General features: G+C 33.3%; 2 protein-coding genes across 4 annotated transcripts; both read left to right on the top strand.

Moving 5' to 3' along the window:
* Positions 1-1431: 1431 nt before the first annotated feature.
* Positions 1432-4637, top strand: LOC105328002 (calmodulin). The gene is made up of 5 exons (XM_011428711.4): positions 1432-1564; positions 1709-1736; positions 2021-2164; positions 2547-2795; positions 4320-4637. Exons 1-5 carry the CDS (start codon positions 1562-1564, stop codon positions 4343-4345), a joined length of 450 nt encoding a protein of 149 aa, XP_011427013.1. The 5' UTR covers positions 1432-1561; the 3' UTR covers positions 4346-4637.
* A 987-nt stretch (positions 4638-5624) lies between these two features.
* Positions 5625-11331, top strand: LOC105328003 (uncharacterized). 3 transcript variants are annotated; one of them, XM_011428716.4, is made up of 7 exons: positions 5625-5778; positions 6099-6168; positions 6302-6325; positions 7807-7837; positions 8342-8479; positions 8815-9060; positions 11142-11331. In XM_011428716.4, exons 2-7 carry the CDS (start codon positions 6157-6159, stop codon positions 11174-11176), a joined length of 486 nt encoding a protein of 161 aa, XP_011427018.1. In that variant the 5' UTR covers positions 5625-5778; positions 6099-6156; the 3' UTR covers positions 11177-11331. The 3 variants fall into 3 exon arrangements, with proteins under 3 accessions (XP_011427018.1, XP_011427022.1, XP_034323698.1); XM_011428720.4 differs by lacking the exon at positions 6302-6325 and having other exon boundaries at positions 5626-5778; XM_034467807.2 differs by lacking the exons at positions 5625-5778; positions 6302-6325 and having other exon boundaries at positions 5968-6168.
* Positions 11332-11793: the final 462 nt, after the last annotated feature.

Raw genomic sequence — 11793 nt, 5'->3', positions numbered from 1 at the left:
GGCTTGCAACAAAAAATTGATATTTTTCTGGTTACATATATATTTTTTTTTGTTAAGAGATTTCCACAAATTACCAAGCTGGTTTTGGTAGTGAGGCACGGGTGGACTTAGAACTGTTTTTTTTTAAAAGTTGTCTTCCAAGTATCGTTGTCTTCCAAGTATCAGCCCTTCCCCCTTTGTGTCCTGAAACCAATTAACCAGACAACTTTTGTCCCCCCCCCCCCCAAAAAAAAAGAAAAAAAAAGAATGCATTTTGTTTGGGTCCCGAGAATTTGGTGAAGCCTCATCTGCACTAATGAGGTGAATCGTGCATGGACTCATATTGTTTTGTGTTGGTCAAATTTCTTGGGTTGTTGCTTTAGTTGTTCGTGGGGTTATAATTCCGTGGGTTATCCACTCACTGACGAAAAAGTACACGCCAAAATATTGTTTATCGTTTCCCAATAGGTATATTAATTTTGGGGGTTTTGCTATTGCTAAAGCTTTAACACACAAAAAGAAGAAGTCTTGTAATGAGATGTCAAACTTAATACGAATGCGTAAGGTCAATCAATGATTTTCTATTTGTCATATCTGGAAATAGATATAATGGATGTTTCATTAGAATCAAAGTCCAGCATCTACTCACTTTTAAGTTACCCCCCGATACATCAGGAAATCCTATATGTTCTCACTATTGGATATGTCTGTGTATCTCTCACTGAAATACCGCCAAAAATCAATCTAATCAATTTCCACGACATCACTTTCTTGTTTATCGCGCTGTTTGTTTTAATATTTCATGAATTTCAAAACAACGCCTTTTGTCAACTACTGAGTCAAATCATCAATATAGTTCTTTTGATAGTCGGTAGGTATTCTCGTTCATTTGTTTTCATCGAGAGAAAGTGTCTTTGTTAGACTTGAAAAAAAATGAAAGACCCTCTTTAAATCAAAGACCGTAACAATGCATGACGGTGGTGTAAATTAGTTTGAGAAAATATCAATTTATTGATATAAAATTTTATTCACTCAGTTTTAATTACGGCTTGTTTGGACAGAAAGACGGTTATAAATTTTTCTATTAATAACTGATGATGATGACACATGTAGTGGTTCTGAGTTATTAGGACGATATAAGACATAGGTAAAGTTTATTTAACTCTGTATACATGTACAATGAATATGTGCATTAAGAATCAATTTTGTAACTAGATATTAGCATGCAATTTACCAAAGGAAAAAGGATCTATAGATCTTTTTTTGAAAAAAGAGGATAATGTTTCTTTTCTTATTAATTTTTTTTTAAATTAACATTGCTAAACGTCCACATATTCATTAAAACTTGTCATTAAGACAAGAGATTAATCCTATGATATAATGAACTGGGGGCAAAACAAAAGAAAGACTGGGATTAGATAACCATCGTTCATTGGGTTACTTAACACAGAGTCAGCGCAGTCCTCAATAGAGCCCGGCCATTGTCGTTCCATTCGGGGAGTATCTCACTATCAGCACCGACTTATATCGGTTCATATGCTGTTTAATATTTTGTAAATAGTTCAGTGCTGAAGCACAAAAAATGGTAAGTTTTTGTTTATGTTGTGATTTCCTTAATTCCTTATCCTTAGGAACCCCCCCCTTTTCTTAAGATATTATTACTTAAAATGGCTATATTTCACGGTTTTTTTTAAAACATGTTTTTATGATAATTTTGATAATATTTCAGGATGCGTTGACAGAGGATCAAGTCGAGGGTAAATATGAACTAGGACATGTAACTTTCATAAATTAAATTACCAAATGTATTTTATCTGACTATTAAGTCAAGTAACGTCAAAACTATGTTAAATTTGGAATGTCGTTACATGCAGAGCATATTGATATTTACTTTATTTTTTTTAATTTCACGTGCATTGTACATATGCTCTGTGGTTCTTTTGTTTCGTCTTTAAAAACTCTATTGATTGATTTATCTGAAAAGTTTGAAGAATATTTTCAAATACGTAACAAAAGATTTCATTTCTTTTTGCTCTCTCAGAGTTTCGGGAGGCGTTCAGCCTGTTCGACAAAGATGGCTCCGGGAACATTTCCGGCGGTGAGTTGGCGTCAGTGATGAGGTCCCTGGGTCAGAATCCCACAATGGCGGAGCTAGAGGAACTCATCAACGAAGTGGATCAAGATGGTAAGACACTTCTGAATAATAGATAACAATTCTTCTTCTTCTTCTTTTTTCTTTTTTTTTTTTTTCTTCTTCTTCTTCTTCTTCTTCTTCTTCTTCTTCTTCTTCTTCTTCTTCTTCTTCTTCTTCTTCTTTTTCTTCTTCTTCTTCTTCTTCTTCTTCTTCTTCTTCTCTATACAGTGGATTCAGCAAGAGAGCAGATACTCCAATATCATAAATGCAAAACTGGAAAGCATCGTGTTCAATGTATCTTTGAAGATATATTTGTGTCAATTATACTTGTAGCTGTACATTATTTTGGAGTGTTTAAGAAGTATGTGTGCCGGAGATGTTTCTATCAAACGTACGCTTTTAACGAGAGACTTTCTCCATTGATTTACTCCAGGTAATGGGGAAATAGACTTCAACGAGTTCCTTCAAATGATGTCAAAGAAGATGAAGGAAACGGATACCGAGGATGAAATACGCGAGGCGTTCCGAGTGTTCGATGACAGCGGAACCGGGTCCATTAGCTCCAATCAGCTGTTCCTAATCCTGACCACTATGGGGGACAAGCCGCGACTGACGGACGAGGAAGCGAAAGAGGCAGTGAAAACGGCAGATATAGACGGAGACGGTGATATCAATTACATTGGTAAGTTGTCTATCCCAGTAAGTAAGGAGACGGCGGTATCAGTTACATTGGTAAGTCGTCTATTCCAGTAAGTAAGGAGACGGCGATATCAATAACATTGGTAAATTGTATATCCCAGTAAGTAAGGAGACGGCGGTATCAATTACATTGGTAAGTTGTATATCCTAGTAAGTAAGTACACGGCGGTATCAATTACATTGGTAAGTTGTATATCCTAGTAAGTAAGGAGACGGCGATATCAATTACATTGGTAAGTTGTATATCCCAGTAAGTAAGGAGACGGCGGTATCAATTACATTGGTAAGTTTATTATCCTAGTAAGTAAGGAGACGGCTGTATCATTTACATTGGTAAGTTGGTTATCCCAGTAAGGAGACGGCGGTATCAATTACATTGGTAAGTTGTCTTTCCCAGTAAGTAAGGAGACGGCGGTATCAATTACATTGGTAAGTTGTCTTTCCCAGTAAGTGAGGAGACGGCGGTATCAATTACATTGGTAAGTCGTCTATTCCAGTAAGTAAGGAGACGGCGGTATCAGTTTCATTGGTAAGTCGTCTATTCCAGTAAGTAAGGAGACGGCGATATCAATAACATTGGTAAATTGTATATCCCAGTAAGTAAGGAGACGGCGGTATCAATTACATTGGTAAGTTGTATATCCTAGTAAGTAAGTACACGGCGGTATCAATTACATTGGTAAGTTGTATATCCTAGTAAGTAAGGAGACGGCGATATCAATTACATTGGTAAGTTGTCTATCCCAGTAAGTAAGGAGACGGTGATATCAATTACATTGGTAAGTTGTCTATCCTAGTAAGTAATGAGACGGCGGTATCAATTACATTGGTAAGTTGCCTATCCCAGTAAGTAAGGAGACGGCGGTATCAATTACATTGGTAAGTTGTCTATCCTAGTAAGTAAGGAGACGGCGGTATCAATTACATTGGTAAGTTGTATATCCCAGTAAGGAAGGAGATGGCGGTATCAATTACATTGGTAAGTTGTATATCCCAGTAAGTAAAGAGACGGTGATATCAATTACATTGGTAAGTTGTCGATTTCAGTGAGTATACCAAAGTACCGAGACATCTGCCATGGTAGAAATGGGATTATTTCGCTCCACGCCAGTTCTGGTTTTTTTTAAAATTAAAATTTCCCCTGGATGAAATGCTTACTATAACAATATACATTTATCTTGATTTGTGATGATTTTTTCCAGTGTAAAGAAGCCTGTTTCAACTCGATATTTATTTGATAACATTAGCATGTTGGCGTTACAATCAGAAGTCCTTATGTATTATGTATCATTCGAAAATATGTATAATGTATAGGTACATTCGAAAACTGGCGTCTAAAATGCATATGATTTAATTTGGTCAATGTTATATCCTTTTGCAGTTTGGAAAATTTCTTACAGGGCTAAAATACGAGCATGATATAACAGTAACTTGTATCATATTAAATCATAGAGCAGCCCAAGTTAAATGTTATCAAAATAGTTATTTTATATCATTTTTTTTCCAGAATTTATAAAAGTAATGACGGAATAATTTGATATCACAACATAACGGGAAACAAGCACAATTCTGTAAATATGTGTTACGGATTCAAACAATTCATGGACTAAATGACGATTTGCCAAACCAGCTGCTAATTGAATTGAGTGAGTTGTGTAGGAATGATTTAACAATTGTATATAGGCCTAGTATTGTACTTGTGTTGTGGAAATTATAAATTAATGTTTGAAATTAAGATATAATAATATTTTTGCAATGTAATTTGCGTTGTTAAATCTTGATTCAATATTTTTGTTATTATTTGAAATAAAATGTTGACTGCAAATCTCTTGAATATATTCTTTTCATTTTACAGCATAAAAAAACTTATATATGATGCACGTGTACATGTATACAATGTTGTTAACGTAGACATGTACTTAATCTATCCATAATACACATGTACACACTAAAAAAGAAGAGAGTCTATATATATGACTTAAACCTAAATGAAATGAATTCAAGTGCAAAAAGGTCGTTTAAGAAAGGACCAATAATGAAAACTCTTTTTTGAATATTTTTGTGTATATATGCAGAACGTTCATCGTGTCACCTACAAACTTTGAAATACTTTTGTCATTAAGGTAAATTATAAATCTGAAAAAATAAAAATTGAAAAAGGGTCAGCTTAATTACAAGTATAAAATCGAAGTTTAACATAGTTAAATGTTCTACTGTGTATTTCTATAGCGGAGATTTTAGGTCAAAGTATTCTAAATATGTTGTGTAACCCGATACTCATGTGTTCGAATTAGTTATTATCGGATCTTTTTTTGCGGTCAAGTTTTGAAAGTAGCAGTAGGAGCCATCAGTGTTTTAAAACACTTGTCTCATTTTACTTCGAATTCAATTTTGGCAGATGAATTTGAAAAGGAAAACTTATGGTCATGATAGAAGCAATAATAACTTTGTTTTAAAATGAGTTCACCTTTAGTTAATTTTTTACTACCATGTCCACTGAAAAAAATCTAGAACCGTTCACCTTTTTTCACTCATAGCTAGACTGAAAAAATATTGACTTCACTATAGATTGATTTTCTTCCGTAGCTCTGCATGCCCAACAAATCAATTAAAAAAAAGAGAGAGAATGATTCTTCAGGTGAAACTATGCGTGTATAAAGCGTATATTAACTTGCTATACCAACGGAGGGTTTTCTATTCTGTTATTCCATCTCCTTATAAAAGAAATTACGTCCAATTTTTATTTTTAACAATAATAAATTTAAAAGTCGTCCACGCTATAAATACTGTCTGTGAATGGCCGAATAAAATTTAAAGTCCAGTGATTTCGGATCCCCTTCGCTCTGTATATACCTGACAAATGATTTGGGTTTTGTTTGGAAACATACATAGAAACGGAAATCTATGTTGATATTCGCGACTTCCCTACCATGTTGGATGTAGGAAAATAGGACATATTCATATACGTAAGTCAGATTTTGTTTTACTTACTAAATCCATTCCACACTACACACCCGTTGAATGGAATTATATCTGTCATCTTAAAAGGCATTTTAATAAGCTAATATCGATAACTACCAACGACTCGTATCGAGAGCATTGTAAGCCCTTTACTCGATTGGTAAAGATAAAAATACCCAATAATCCACCGATCGCGTATAAGCTTGAACCGAAGTCATTCAACCGAGGCATCGATCTGTTTTGATTCTTTCAAAGGTGGATTCATCTTCCATTTTTTTTCTACATTTCCATTTTATTTCATAGTTACTCAACATTCTTTTGACAGTGACTGGTTATAGATGGTAGAAATATACTAGACAACAATCTTTTTGTTTGACGAAATCATGTCCTCTTCGGTAAGTATAGATCAATGTTTATTTTCTCAGTGTGTTTAAATCCGATTCACAAACATCGAAACATTGCTACAATGTTGTCTTGTAAAGAAAAAAATCAATGTTCATTTAACCAAATATTGTGTTTTTACTCTAGAATACGAATCCATTTGGGGAACAGGTACAAGAATTTCAAAGCACCAATTTTATATTTTTTGAATTCTTTTTATTTTGTAGCTTTCCTTATAAATATACATGAATTTTTTTTGTATCCTTTGTCTCTTCCCCTTTTACACTACATAGTTTCTTTCTTTTCAGGGAACCGTATGTGTATTCAGTATTCAAAATCTTGTGTTTATAAAAAATATATATCTTGAGTTAAATCAATATTAATAAATAAAATTCAACAATGTGTTTTCCCGGCAAAGTCTGCCATGCAAATTGGTTTGGCAGTATGCACGACATTGTATGACGGGTTTATACTTTAAGCAAATATTGGACGTAGGCAAATTGAAAGTATTAAAAACGATACATTATTGGAACCATCGGCTGTATTTGAATCGTCTGCTCTTCAGTGTTACTGCATTCATATGTAAAAGCCGTTTTTGGTCGATATAAAAATGAATAATATATATCGCCATTAGAATGATATGAACTTTTGCTTCATATTCACTGTGCAACATGAGAACAAATTGATCTGTTGAACCTATTTCCCTTGTTTTTTTATTGTTGTGTTTTTTAATAGCCACCGTCATTTAATTTTTTTTCCACATTTAAAGCCGAAACATTTTGAGCACGATTGTTTATGTTTTTGTTAACTTTGCACTACTAACAATTTGTTTGTTATCCTTTTTTATGTCGATGTTTATTTTTGTTATATATAGATATTTACACGTAACAATTAATCAATTGTCCACATACATGTACTCAACATTTCTGACTTGAAATTGTCAAACCGCTAATTGTACATAATATTAAGTTTAAAAAAAAAAATGTCATCATCATTAAAGGCAATCTCAACAGAGCATGGTGCTTCGTGATGCATTATTTTATTTTTTTAGTTAATGGCAACCCAAAATAATGTGTTCACTTTATCAAAGATCTATCCTATATCATTACCGGGAGACAACTTTTATTGCATGATGGTATTTTTCTTTACCGCATAAAATATTTGGTTTGAAGATATTTAATTGTTAGATGGCAATAAAAAGAAATAATAGGCAGAATTTCTTTCAATTTTCTTTTTTAACCATAAAAATTTAATTCAAAAATACCGTTTTTTATTGACATATTCGGCTTTTAACACATAACCTGAGCCTAATGCCACATAAAAAACTATCATTATTGCTTGTTTTGTAACCACCCTCAAACTGTTTGAACTACCAAGATTCACCATGCAAGCAATAGTATATAATACCAGCATCATATTACATCATGGTTGTTTTGGTTGTGACAAGTTGTCCCATTGTTAAATGTAAATCTGTTGTAACATTCACCGTTAAAACATACATTAAAAAAAATCTATTAATTCCAAATGTCTGTCTGAATTAAAAAAAATATGTAATTGTGTTTGTAACCATGTAAATTAAACCCCTGTTTTGGTTGTTCGATAATATCTGTCTTCTGTGTTTTTTCCTTCATCATTTACAATTTCCTTTGCAGACGTACCAGTTAAAAGATGATATGGCTGCAGGTATGTAAAAAAGGAATAAAGGAATCGTTCTTTGAGTATTATGAGACTAGAGACTCTGAAGCCTACTGGCTTCGCATTTTGCGTGCCACGCATATGTTTATAAATGTAATTATGTTTAATGCTGATGAGCTTATTGCTCAAAGTTGAAATAAATAAATAAAAAATAATTTTGGTCAGGGCGTGATCAAATCCAATAAAGCCCGAAGGGCTTTATGATAGATTGGATCACGCCCCGACCGAAATTATCACCTCATAATATTCAAAGAATGATTCCTTATTACTTATATTTATATAATTTTAAGCCATGATCGTACGACTAAATATTTAAATAAGAAAACCCCGCTGGCGCCTCAATTTGGCGTCATTCGTATTATGGGTTATATAGTACAAAATCGATACGTAGTGTTATCACGGGCAAATAAATATTAAAAAATGGCCATGCTGTTTTCGGATTCTGCGTAATTGAATTTTATCAAATTATACTTAATGCATTGCATGTTTTAGATTTCTCCGAGGCCTTTGAAATGTACGCAAAGGGGCGGGGCTTTATTCATCAAGATATTCTGAAAGAATTATTAGAACTAGTGGAGCAGCCCATGCCAGAGGACGAGATTAAAGATATCATTGAGACGATGTGCAAAGGTAGCAAGGCTATATTGTAACTATTGTAGTTACATGTCATTGAACATGTTCATATATATACGATTTTTTACATTATCAAACATAACAAACAATGCAACAAAATATTTTCTGAAAGAATATAAATCATTGTGTGAATTTTTAGGATGTATGAGAGAGAGAGAGAGAGAGAGAGAGAGAGAGAGAGAGAGAGAGAGAGAGAGAAATATCTTGTGCAAAAAATGAAATATTCTATATCTTAAATTAGCAAAGTATTCGCATTAAATTATATGTAATTTTTAATTACCATCTATAATTAGGTATTCATTTTAAATATATTTGATGTTTTCATTTTGCAGGTAGCAGTAGATTAGACTTAGAAGCCTTCTTACAAATCATGACCCACAAAATGCGGTCAACTGACCCCATAGAACAGCTGCGCGATGCCTTCAAGGAGATAGACGCGGACGGGAGCGGATCCATTGATCGATCGGAACTCAAAGAGATGATGATGTCTATGATGTCTAACGACTACACAGAGGAGGAGATCGATGCGATGATTGACAAGGCCGATCTGGACGGCGACGGAGAAATCGACTTCGAAGGCAAGTCGCTGATTACTTTCTCTGGTTTTATGGTTCCGTCTTTTACACATTAACACATTTTCAATATCATCAATGATTTCATGACTGTTTCTCCATAGACTATGAATCACTTGGAGGATGTATTACATATTGATACGAATTTTATTCTGACTTAAAAACACAGAACTGGTGACAAGCATCCAATAATAGTTTTACCATCAGGTTTTTCACCCTTAAAGTCCATTTTGAAACTGATGTTAAGAAAAAAAATTAAATCCCTTAGATAGATGTACCATATAACTAGTACATGCAAAAAGAAATTGACTAAATGAAAATCTTTGACTTTGTTTGATTTGAGTATTCGGGACGACTGTTGACTCAATCTGGAAAAATTTCTTGTCAATAAATGTTGAACCTCATTTCATTTGTAAACCTATCCGGTATACATCATTTAACACAGTGCAATCCGGGTATGATAAAACCTCTACGGGTGTGTGTATGTAATTCATAAAAAAAATGAGCTTGACATGTATGTAAATGCATGCATAATGTGGAGGTGAATCGCCATAGAAAAGAATTGATAAAAGATTTCACGTTTAAAAACCGTTCGTTGCTATTCATCGTAGCGTTAACCCTTGAAGCCAGACTTTGTGATGAGTAAATGGGTTTTATGCATGTGGTATCATATCAACACCTATTATCGTATGGAGGAATTTATAATCTCTTCAATAAAGCTTTGACACCATTTTCAGCCCTTTAAATTCCTACGTAACAATTGAGGGAGGAAAAAAAGCTCAAGAGAGCAGTATTTTCATTCTAGCTAGATATAAAACTTCAAGAGAATAAGTTTCCTTATTGAGTGTGTTTTGCTAAAATATTGTTAATCAATTATCGTGACTACATTCAAGAAACAGTTTTAAATTGTGTTTGACGATTGACGATTTGAAGTTTTCGTATTCGCTATTTTTTTTTTGCTACTGTAACTGCTATTTTGTACAACAAGCGACCTTGAAATATTAATGTTACCATGGTGTCAGCGCTCCGTTAGAATATAACGTCTTTGGATCGTGAGATCAGATATCATACTTGTACGGACATTGTATATATAGAACATTGTGGTGACCCCCTCTCCCCAGCTCTTGTCATTTATGAGATAGTCTCTTCCAAATGTATACGATAAAACAAACAGATAAATATTGTACCCATGGCAACGTGACCAAGCCGTTACTATGGAAATCGATGTTCCGTAATCCAATAGGCAATTATTGGAAAGTAATTAATCATTTCATTGATTAAAATCGGGATTTGCCCATATAAGGACCGATAAGCCACTGTGACACTGCGTGGTTTGTAAAATTCGTGGAAAAATCCCCAGCTCTATCGTAAAAAAGTGCGTGGTACTAGCGTTAAAAAATATCCCTAAATTGGAAAAAAAATCGGAAGTAATTGTTCACGAGATAAGTCGATCTTAGCTATTCAGTTTATAACTGTCTCTCCTCTGTAATAGATAAGTACTGTTAATTTGCTTTAGCTAACACGATCTGCTTGTAAACAAAATAATAACACTTAAGCTCGAGAATATATTCAATATATACGGAGATACTTGATGAAATGTCAAGTGTCAATCAAAATCGACAAGAACGTGGTGTTCAATACGAACTTGGCGTTTAAGTTTTCCTTATTCTTAAAAAAAGGTTTTAAAGTTTTCTAGGGCATACATGTACATGTACGAGCATAGGCAAGGTCATCTACGATAGCATCTTAATTTTTCCCTGTTGCACAAATTGAAGTACTGTCAAAAATATAATATTCTATATATTAAAGATAATGGAATATCAAATATATCTCCTCAATTTTGTTTAATATGTATTGTATTGTTTAGTCTCTATTTCTGACATATTTGATATTATTTTCATGTAGATTTTAATAATGCAAGTCTAAGTTAACACATTTTTACGTCATACTGATAATATTTAAAAAAGTATATATTTTCTCATGTAACATTATCTCCAATGTTTTAATTTTTTGTCTGTGATATGAAAATTAATTTTCTTGTCAAAATACAAAGTCTAGACAAGTAAAAAATCTTCTTCTTTTTGTAGAATTCGTAGCCATGATGAATGACGCCAATCCTTGAATCTGGATCATCGATGCGCTTGTAGCAAAACATTGCAATAGAGAATCCTTTTTGTATGAATTCGAACGAGAACTTGTGAAAATGAGAGTTATTATTGTTATGTGAATGAAACTTGTATGTGAATAAATGATTCCGTCCATTCTGTGTATAATTCATCTCTGATGTCTTACTTTGTTCTTAAAAGAAGATGCAGACAGCGCATCAATCTAATATTTACATTTAGATAGCTTCGGACGAAATTACTTTATTGAAAAGCTTGCGACAATGTCGGTTTTCAAGCGGAAATACGTCACGTTTTCTGTACATTATAGACACCCTATTTAAAAAAAAAAATTGATAACAGAATCTTACATTAATCATCAAAATAGCCAAAAAATAAGGGTAAAAGAGGAGAATGATGAAATACATAATTACGGGGAGTTTTCCTACTTCTCTTTTTCCTGGTAAAAGAAGAATATTTTTGGTCACCAGCTAAGTAACTTACCAATGGACAAAATGTAATCAACTCTATAGAAAGGTCGTAATTTAATATTGTTTCCTATGATACTAAAGGAAAATATTCTCTTTATCCGCACTCGAGAAATGTTAGATGGATATGAAAATTATCAAGACGTGCA

Source organism: Magallana gigas, chromosome 6 (genome assembly GCF_963853765.1).
Source record: "Magallana gigas chromosome 6, xbMagGiga1.1, whole genome shotgun sequence".
Classification (NCBI taxonomy): Eukaryota; Metazoa; Mollusca; class Bivalvia; order Ostreida; family Ostreidae; genus Magallana; species Magallana gigas.
Note: the sequence above shows the minus strand (reverse complement) of the source record. Positions and strands in the feature narration are given on the sequence as shown.

Bases quoted from the DNA above. Each gene is read 5' to 3' on its own strand.
- LOC105328002 (XM_011428711.4), top strand. The intron at 1,737-2,020 runs GTAAATATGAAC...TTGCTCTCTCAG, and splicing joins GACAGAGGATCAAGTCGAGG to AGTTTCGGGAGGCGTTCAGC. The intron at 2,796-4,319 runs GTAAGTTGTCTA...TTTTTTTTCCAG, and splicing joins CGGTGATATCAATTACATTG to AATTTATAAAAGTAATGACG.
- LOC105328003 (XM_011428716.4), top strand. The intron at 8,480-8,814 runs GTAGCAAGGCTA...TTCATTTTGCAG, and splicing joins CATTGAGACGATGTGCAAAG to GTAGCAGTAGATTAGACTTA. The intron at 9,061-11,141 runs GCAAGTCGCTGA...TTCTTTTTGTAG, and splicing joins CGGAGAAATCGACTTCGAAG to AATTCGTAGCCATGATGAAT.